General features: G+C 36.8%; 1 protein-coding gene across 1 annotated transcript; it reads right to left on the bottom strand.

The window, feature by feature from the left end:
- Positions 1-3,101: 3,101 nt before the first annotated feature.
- On the bottom strand, positions 3,102-6,701 carry LOC6643022. Its single transcript, XM_002065757.2, has 2 exons — positions 6,533-6,701; positions 3,102-4,333 (listed from the first exon to the last, which is right to left on the bottom strand). The coding sequence occupies exons 1-2, from the start codon at positions 6,677-6,679 to the stop codon at positions 3,185-3,187; spliced, it is 1,296 nt and encodes a 431-aa protein (XP_002065793.1). The 5' UTR covers positions 6,680-6,701; the 3' UTR covers positions 3,102-3,184.
- Between the last annotated feature and the right edge of the window lie 3,940 nt (positions 6,702-10,641).

The following is a 10,641-nucleotide window of genomic DNA, read 5'->3' as shown; positions in this document are numbered from 1 at the left end:
TCTTATGAAATTATAGCGCAATTCAAATGAATGTATGGCAAAGTATGAGCTAATTGCCACATACAATAATCGGATCAATCTTTGAAAACTGTTTGAATTGATTGAAATATATGCCTTAATCGTAGTTTAATTTGTCCCCATGCATATGTTGGCCAGGCCAACAATATCCAGAGGCCTGGCGTGCAAATAAACCGCAAATGAGCTGAGTGATTGAAATCGGGGCGAAGTTTTTGGAGGCGCCTTGACACGCGTTGATATTTTAATTGGAAGTCAATCCTAAAAACCAATCACGCAAATTCAAACAAAAAAAAATATCAGAAGAAACGATCAATTGTGGTTTTTGGTTTATTAGTGGAGAGGACTAAATTCTAGTGACTGTCATTTACCTTTCTTTCGACGACCTCTAGTTAGTTGCTCATGGTGCAGCAATTAAATGTCTTTTGATTTACTCAAATTTGTTACCTTGGTTAGAAATATCTTTCAGGTTTGCATGGGCCATTTGGTGTGCCTGTATGTGTGTGTGTGTGTGTGTGCGTTTTTTCTTTTTCTTTATGCAATTTAATTGAATTTTCTGAAAATTCAGACTAAGCAATGAATTTTTTGACCTACTTCATTGGCACAGGGGGCGGGGGTGGTGTGGAACGGGGGTCGGTCGGTCGATTGGTCGGTCGGTCGGTGGTAAGTAGACGTGTGGACGACATGGACGATTGGACGAGTTTAGTTCGCCACGCATTTGTCACACACTCGCACACGCACACGCACACGCAGATCTCTCAGGTACAACTTCGACTTGGTTTGAATTGCGTAAGCGAAAAGCCAAGTGCTCTACTACAGCTGGCTTAAAATCACGACCATGCCTACTATTTAGACATATCATGACGAAATTCCATCCGCCTCACCCCCCCCCCGGCTCATATCGTCGTCGTCGTCGTCGTCATCATCGTCATCATCATCCGCCACTCACCCTCTACTCTTATTTGATTTTTAATTGAAAAATCTTGATTTGGCATCATTTGCATATGACTTTGTAGTAGTATCCTAGTATATGTAAATTAGTAGAAATCGAAACGCTGTTGTACACGCTGCAGCGTAAACATTTCAAAATATTTTCGATAAAATTACTGATTTTATGTGAGGCCAACATCACATCTCTGTCTTACTTAGAATAGAAACTGAAACTTTTCAATACTGAACCAGTTTATCAATGCAAAAAAAGCAAAAAAAAACCATAAAAGTTGATTATATATATGCTTTTTTTTTAGTTTATATAATGCGAAAATTCCGACTGGGTTGGGTCTAAGTGTGTGTGTGTGTGTGTGTATAACATGGCGTATGCGTGTTGCCAGCGGGACATATGAAATAACTTTTAAGGAATAGTTGCAGTTAGCTTAAATTATGACTAAACTAACATCGACTGTTCAAAGTCATGTCGTGTGGGCAAAAAAAAAGAAACTGAAAAGAAATTGCCAGCTAAGTCAAGAGTTTTTTAATCTTACGGGGTGGTGGGGCGGAGGGGGAGGCAATTAAGCAATCACATTCATTAAGCATTTACATTCATATGTAAATGAAACACATTTCTGTTCATATTTATTGATTCCCCCTCTTTATTGTTCATCCGTTCTGCACATATATATACCTACTGCCTCCGCAATTTGTGTCTTAATGGATTACCAAGTTTGAGTTTGCCATACAAACATACACACACACACACACACACACACACACACACACACAAAGAGAGACATACAGACTGATTGACTTGACAAACAATATATGGATAAATGCATGGGGTAAACATGGATGAAAATTTTCACAGGCGGGACAGGAAATTGTTAACAAGAAATTTCAAAATCTGACATATGATCTTTCGTACAATTAAATTGCTCACCATATAGCAGGTTGATTATGCCATCGCTACAAAAATGACAACCACAAATTAGCTAGGCGTTAAGATATGCTATGCCAAGAGAAACAAATTACACAAATGATGTTTGGAATTTGTACAATTAATTGATTCGATTTCGCATTTCAAATGCAATAGAAATCGTTCTAACTATTCTATACATACATACATCGATTAGAATAGGCACGTTTTAGAGTTGAACCGGATTTAGATTCACTTACAATAATTTATATACGCCTGTGCTTATGGCCAATTCTATGTAAGGCAAACGCACTAACAGCTGAGTCATAACTAGTCGTCACTGAAGGCGGCGCCTAATCTGTCTAAAAAATTGTAAATTATTTAATTGAGAACATTGAGGCAACGCCTTTAGAAACGCGACCGATTTGTATGTTCTATTCTATATCACACAATATATTGGTTATTGTGTGTGTGCGTTTGTTTTTTTTTTTTCGTATTGGCCATATTCGGTATATATATTTTATTTATGAGAATTGAAACTACGATCTTTCAGTTCAATGTCATAACGCATGCTGACAGAAAGAGCCGAAAAAAATTTAGCCAAACCAAAGTACTTTTAGAATGCCAAATATAAATGCACATGTATGTATGTGTGTGTGTGTGTGTGTGTGTGTGTAGGAATGTATGTGGGCACGTTGGCTTAAAACTAGAACTAGTTAATTTATTAACATAAACTAAATTACTTTTGACTCAAGTTGAGAAGAGAGGCAGTCGGCATTGCAGTTGGCAATTAGAATGCGAATTGCTTAATCCGAATTTATTTTCACGCACTGTCAGGCACATGGGAACTTGTTCCAAAATGCTCTCAACATTTTTAATCGAGAAACTACATTTGTGGATATTTTTTGTGTGATAAACAAAAGTGGTTGACAAAATCTTTGAGGCGTGGAAAATCAAGTCAATCTCGTCAGACAAAGACATTGACCGATCGCTTGCCATTGAGTTTACAACTATTTTGATTCTTTATACAACCGAAAGTAATAGTTTTTTATTTGTCAGTCTAATTCTAAATATTGGGGAATGTATTAATACGTATCCGCCATGTAAGCCCAAGTGCATTACTACTTTCTTTATTCTTTCATTCTCATTGTCTCACTCTCCTTTTCTCTTAAAGTTATTCAGAGTCTGTCTGAATGGAAATGCCAACCTATTTTGAATTCATTTATTTTAACAAACACAGAAATAACTAAACATACAAATAAATTACGAATAAATAGAAGCAAATTAATATAAAAAGAACATATAAATATGGAGATACCTTTACACCCCAATAAGACTTCTATAGTTGAATTTGTGTCCGCCCGCGTACATGGGAACCATATGCTTTTTATCCTTACGCACCATGGCTTGGACCAAGCTGGCCGAGGCGGCTCCCTGCTCATCGATCTCCTCACTGTTATCCTCGTCGTCCTGAATATTCTCGAATTCGTCGTATACCTCGGGGAAGAGAACGGGACCAGAAGCCCCAGAATTGCCTGGCTTATGTGGACGAGAATTGGCCTTTGGATATGGACGATAATGTGGTATCAGTTTCTTGGGTTTCCTTTGGAAGTAGCTCGAATAGTCGGGACGGGCATAACTCTTGGACACCCCCTTGTATTTGTAGTGCTTCAGTCCTGGCGTCGTATGGACAACTTTCTTCTGGTGTATATGATTGGAAATGGGCTCGGTGGGTCGCAGTTTTGATTGGGTGAAACTGGTGTGCAATGCTTGTTTCGGCACCGAAGGATGATGCAAGTAGTTGGCCGGCAAGTCCTTCGGAGCATAGTGATCGTAGTACGGATGATGATGCGGCTGCGGCTGAATTGTCGTATAATGCGGACGATACTCTTTGGGCTCATTCACAATGACGGCTTTCCATTCACCCTCCTGTATACTGGGAGAGGGATAATTGCTGCTGGCATGCAGCTTTTGGGCAGCGGCGATTTGTTTATAATAATTGTCTCGTGCCTGCTGCAATCTGTCGCGAATACCTGGCTCCATTTCCATGGGCACCTGCTTGATCCGGGCATGTGGCTTGAACTCTATCAAACTGGGAATTTTCGGATGTGAATGCGTCAAGTCTTCAATGGGTTTCTTCAATGGCTTTATATCCGAACTTAAGACAATGTGTTCTTGATCCTTGCTGTAATGATTGATCTTGGATTGGGACGTATCATCGTTTAGATCATTTGCAGCCCCGTCGGGTGTCTCTGTAATGGGATGCGAATTCGCTCCCACCGTCTTCACAATCGCATTGAAACCTCTCTTGGCATCGGCCGTATAGTGCACTGTCCTAATCGATCCATCCGGTTCGAGTATGCTATAGTGCCCCTTGACCCCGTCACCATCACGTGATTCCCATTGCGATTTCACATCGCCTGTGTGCAGATCTTTAACGCCATAACTGAAGGCATATTCGGGATGTTCCTAAACAAATTAAAGAGAAGTACCAAAAACAAAAAAAAAAAAAAAGATGAAGATAAAGTTTAGTTGTATATTCCATGCAAAATTCTATAATTCCTAAGCTTGTTGTAAGTGAAGGAACAAGTTAGAGACACGTTTTTATTAGTCTTGTGATGTAAGTTTCATTGGAATGCTTCCTAAATCATTTGTTGGATGTTAGCCATTTGTTGTCTTTGCTTTTTGGTTAGTTTATGGCTTTTGGTATCCAAGTTAAATGTTAAATGAGAGTTCAGTTAGTTCAGTTCAGACGATCAACGAACAACGAACAACAAAACTAAATTGGGATAAAATGACCAAGATATATGTATATTAACATACATAGATTCAATTAATAGAAAAAAATGTAAAGCATTTCTTGTCATTTGTTAAAAAGTGTGCGTCCGTCCCGCCTCCCCACCATAAGCAGCCCCCCGGCACCTTTGTCCCGCAGCCCACCACCTTCTTTTTTGGCACCTTTATGGCGCGTTTTAAACACAAATTGCAAAAGTTTTTCGCATACTTTTTAGTCTCTTTGGCCTAGCCTGGCCTGGTGCGGCCTGGCCTGGCCTGGTCTGGCTTCAATTAAGCGCAGACGTCCATAAATGGATATATGTATGTATGTACACACACACACACGCACGCACACACATACTCTGACTCTAGCTACAGTTGTTGGGTGCCTATCAATTTTTGCAAGTCTCTATGCTCTGCTCTGCCTGCTGTCTGTCTGGACCAAAACAAATGATCACATGCGAAAGCGTAACTTGAGCAGCAACAGAAATCCATGTGTGGCATATATTTTTAATCACAATTGCATAAGTTGCACTTACAGTCAGAACTGCGTGAGGCAAAGACAGTTACAGCTACAACAAAATATACATAAACTATATACTCTGGTGGTCGATTTTCACTAACTTTGTGTGTGAACTATAACTCATGAAGTGAACCAGCGAAAAAAAAGGTTCATTTGAGTATCGTGTTAAAGAAGTTTTCATGCCCGTGGAAAAGCATTGCAAACAATTGATCTAACAATGCTTTCTATTACTTTAGCTACAACGGTGCGTATGCGTAATTTTTTATATAGAAACTGAAACCATCATATGTTAGCTACTTTTTGGTTATATTTGGCAAATGCTACTAAAGACATCTGATTTATAATTATTCTCTGTTAGATGAAGCAAATATACTCGTTTTAGGATACATTTTGTACAGGGTATTATAACATTTATGAGTGGCTGCTGCTGCTGCTGCTGGTCATAAGACCAATCGTTTTATACAATTACATGCATGCAAATTATGCATACGATGTTGTCAAAAAGGGGAGCGACAGATCGTTTTGGAACACGGGGCAGAGTCACTCAAATGAAATTCCCCTGACAGACACAAGGCGTTTACCAACAGTCAGCCAGGCGGGCAGGCAGACATGAAAAACATTTTAAACGCACCTTGTCACAGTTTTAACAGTTACAAAAGAAAACATGAATTCAATTTGTGTGAGAGAACTAGAGATGATCACTGACTATTGTTCTTGGTAAGAATTAGTTTCAAGTAAATGCAAATATTTGGCTTTATTTTTGTAATTTACTAATTCTAATTTTTATTGCTATTAAGAATATTTGGAATATTATTTTGAACTTGGGCGTGACTCACGTTGTCATGCCTCTGACTCTTTGTGTGTAACCTGCTGAGGCCTCCTTTCGTTTTGAGATCGTAGGTTGAGGTGCAGCAGCAAGTTTACCTTATATGGCGCCCCCCAATGTGTCTGTCGATCGTTTGGATCGTTGATCGTTAGATCGTGTGTGCACGCAAAACGCATTTTTTCTCTCTTTGTGTCTGTGTGTGTGTGCTATGGCAATCAGCAAAAGACCTCACCTTCCCCCATTCCCCTTAGTATTTTTTTGGTGGAAAACAAAAAGACAATGTGCAGGACAGGATAGTAGGGTGGGGGCCCAGGTCAGCAACAAGTTGATTTATGTGGGCGAAATATAAGAAACAAAAAAAAAACAACATTCACTTTCAATAGCGGAAAATGCGTTTGTGTTTTTTTACTGTTTTTTACACAATATAGAAAAAACCCATAAAAAGTAAATATGTGTGTGTGCACTTTAATATACATATTAATTTCAACAACTAAATGCATTAAAATGTATGAAAAGATCAATGGAAAGTTTTGGAGATACTTACAAATTGTGGGGCATATTCCATAGCTTCCTCGCTCTGATCGTCATCGGCGACAACAACTGGCGAGCCGCCCCTTATGCCAAATACCGTGGGAATGCATAGCAAAATGGATATGGCCAATGAAATCGAGATCAAATGACCATCTCCCATGGCAATTGGACGCGGAGATTGCCTCCGCCTTGTTATCTGTAATGAAAAATGAATGCGTTTTTATCAAAGCCGCTCAATTAAAACTAAGTGAGGCATACCTAATAAATTGCCTACAAAATTATTACGCGAGCAAGACAGGTAAAAATTAATTGGACTAAGCGATCAAACGGAGAGGCGGACACTTGGACAGGTGGGACAGGTGGGACAGGCGGAGAGACTCATGTCATACAGCGTTGTGACAGTTGTCAAATGGGGTAAATGTAAATGGTAAGGTAAATAAGTGTACACCGGCTCGGTTTAAATGTCCAAATTTGTAATAGATTTTTCTGTATGTAGACTTTTCATTTCTATGGTTCATTTTGTATTTTTTTTTTTTTCGGTGGTGTCTTTTTCTTTATTTTTTTGGGAGATTGATGGTTTTGTTAAAGACCAGTAGCCAGTTGAAAATGGTAAACGGGTTTGGCAGACGTATTTTTCCAATTTCAATTTCAAAGCAAATTGCAAAATAGCAAGAGCCAACTTCTTGATTGGCATGTATCGCTTTAGTTTCGACTTTTGAAATGGCTAGTTGGTCAAGTCAAAATAAAGAAATTTCAAACTTGGTTAAATACACACAAATTGGCTCAAAAAAAAAAAAAAAAAACAAAGGTCTGAAATCTGTTGGAGTGAGGATCATCAAATCAAAGTTATCAAAAGCATTTGCTCCTGAGCTAATCTTAGATCTTTGATTCAATTTCTTTAGTTCTTGTGTTCAGTTATTAAAAAAGTAAACTTAATGGAAAGAACTGAAAAAGAGTGCAACAGAAAATGTAAAAAAGTTAGTTTAATTTAATACGGAGTCAGCATTTGAATAGAAAGAAGAAATTCTTATTCTAATTATTCTTTAATTACCTCAAAATCTTCTTAAAATAAAACATAATAATAATACATAAGGCTATGGCCTTGCTTGATTAAAAATATGACTCAAAGAAGAGTCGAAAATGTTAAAAAGAAAACATCAACAAAACAAGTCATGGCTGGCAAAAAAAGTAATCATGTATGATCAGAAAAAGAACACATTCAGGACTATTTTAATCGAAAAGAGGATTCTAAAAAGATTCGTTTTCGATTAGAAAGTTTACAAAATGCTCGTTGAGTAGTTTAATAATAAGATTCTTTTTAATTGCAAATGCTCTTTCAATTGATTTCATTTGTCCTTTTTCTGTTTTTTTAATTTGCATGTGTCGAATTTCTCGCCACTTTCACTATGCTAGGGTGAAAGTTTTCTTTTCGCCAAATGCACTTTCGCTCTTATTTCATTGCAAAAGTTCAACTTAGATCTTATTTGTAATTTTATTTTCGATCACACTTACATTTAAATGCATTATTGACTAATTAATTTTTCCTTTAGTTTAACAAACAACAGTTTTAACAACAACAACAAAAAAAAAGAAGGAAACAAATACACACGCGACTTTAATCACACACACACACACGCATATGTATATATATATTATATATATATACAGCGTGTCCGGAAAATGCTAAACGATCGTTTCGCTGGCAGCGGTTTTTTAGTTAATCGCTCTCAGACGACTTCTTTTGTCGTCAATGTTGTTAGTTGTTGCCGTTGTCGTTGTCGTCGTCGTCGTTGCCGTTGCCGTTGCCGTTGTCGTCGTTTCAATGTCAAGGGCAAAAACGTAATTAAAGCGTTTTCCAGGCATTGTCAACATATTTATAGCCACATGAGATGAAGACGGGACAACCACAAAGCTTCGTTTTGGAGCTTCGTTTTCCCGGCGACAAGATTTTCCGGCCCCACCGGTTCTGCCACACATCAAAGTTGTTTTGCTCCAACAGTTGTGCATCGGAGCATCTGCTGTTGTTGTTGCTGATGTTGCTTATGTTGCTGATGTTGCTATTGCTGTTACTGTTACTGGTGCTGCTCTTGGTCTTGGTCTATCGGTGGGTTCGTTGCTTTGTCGCTTCCTAAGCCGCACAGTCTAATTGACAATTATATGAGTCTCAAGGAAACTAGTTTCGCTATCACCACTCGCCAATTGAAACTGCAACCAACTCTCCAACCAATTTGGCTGTCTCTACTTTTGGTTTCAGCTGCGGCGAGTAAAAGTCGTCGCCGTCGCCGTCACCGTCGTCGTCGTCATTGCTGGCGAGCCTTCGTTGCAGCTGCGTATTGGCATTATAAAATGTTTTGCATGAGGCGGTAATTACGTTTTGGACTTAAAATAAATTAATGGTAATTTTACTGGCGGAATTTATGGTAATCCTAGATAAACATAACTTAGCCTACCAAAACTGTGTGAATTTCCAAAAGCCAACAGAAAAACAAACCAAAACTTTTACACTCTTCAATAACGGAATATTTTCGCATTTTACTCTTTTCAATTGGCCGCATCGATAGATTTTTGGCTAAACGTAACTGACAACCCAATGAATTCTTTTTTTTTTTGGTCAAAGAATAAACTAGTTTTGGTCTTTAGTTTTTCCATCTTAAACTAAACATGTCCTTTCACTTCCTCGCTTGAAGTAACTTGAAGTAACTTTCATTGCAAAAGAAACTAAGAGGTAGTTAATTGGCCATTAAGCCCATTATTTCGACTACAAGCTTGAAAACATATTTAATTTCATTTTTCATTTGTTTCAATTTATTAATAGAGACGATTATGTCCAAGGACAAGTTAATCCTATTTCGTATTGTTGGCATATTTTCATCCACATTAATATTTCCAACTATTTTCTTAATTGTCTGCATTGATCAGATATTAGACAAATCTTTAAGTTATTTTTCAATTTATGATTAAAATCATCACAAATTTTGCAAATATAATATTTGGATTTTTTCTACGTTTTTAATTTTAGATACAACGTAATTATACGTAAGCACAATTACGAAAAAACAACATGCCTAAAAGTAGGCTATTTCTTTAAGGTTGTTCATTCCATTTTTTTCTAAGATTCTCATTTTGTTGCAATTTCAAATAGAAACCGATTTAAGAAAAAAACATATTGTAACAAATATCCTAGACTTCTGTCTATTATGACAATTTTTGATCAGATTTTAAAATTTATATATAGTTTTTCTAATAAAAAAGTAATGTTTTGGTTTGCTTTAAAACTTTAAAAACTAAACATTGGCAAATTCTTCGCAAAGAATGATGTAAAAAATCATTTTTATACAGTTTTGGAGACTGTTTTAAAATATACTAAAATTGAGTAAATTGAGATATAACTTTTTGAAATCTGTGAGAAGTTGGCCGAAATACAGTCTGAGGAGAATATGTTTATATAACATTAATAGAGATTTTAAGAGATAATTTCAACTTTAAACTTGAGCTGAAGCAATGCAGTCCATAGAGAATGTAATGCATATTATATATACAAGATATAATTATCCGATTTTAATTAAATTTAGCAGATTTCAAATTATTTTCGTTTGGCGATCATCGCTCATCTAACTTAAATCTAACGATAAAGTCACTCAATTTTTATTAAATTGGACACAATTTAAACTTATGTATTTATTTTCCTTTTTTTATAATCTTCCCTATGCGCTTTCCTATCTTCCGATTAAATTTGTTTATTAAAAAAAAAAAGATTTTCAAACAGTAGAGAAATATTAACAAAAAAATATTTACAGAAACTTTTTCTGTGAAATTTTTTAAATTGTTTACTATTTAGTTTACATATATGAAGTACAATTATTGCTCAATTAGAAGCGGCTTACAATCATAAACAGGGCGTGAATATTTAAAAGCAGCAGAAAAAACTAAGGAAAAACAATAGCCCAAAGCTTGGAAATCAATCAACAAGAGCGGCCCGCTTTCATAAAATAATTAGAAGGTCGGACTAAGCAACGATTAAGCCGTTGCTGCGATACACTTACCAAAACAGCATTAGTTACATGTATTAATAAATACATTTAATTACTTTACCGAGTTGATGCGGTTGGCGTCTCAAGTTGC

The sequence above is a fragment of the Drosophila willistoni genome, assembly GCF_018902025.1.
Source record: "Drosophila willistoni isolate 14030-0811.24 chromosome XR unlocalized genomic scaffold, UCI_dwil_1.1 Seg41, whole genome shotgun sequence".
Lineage (NCBI taxonomy): Eukaryota > Metazoa > Arthropoda > Insecta > Diptera > Drosophilidae > Drosophila > Drosophila willistoni.
The sequence above is the reverse complement of the archived record's forward strand: the minus strand, read 5'-3'. Positions and strand labels throughout refer to the sequence as shown.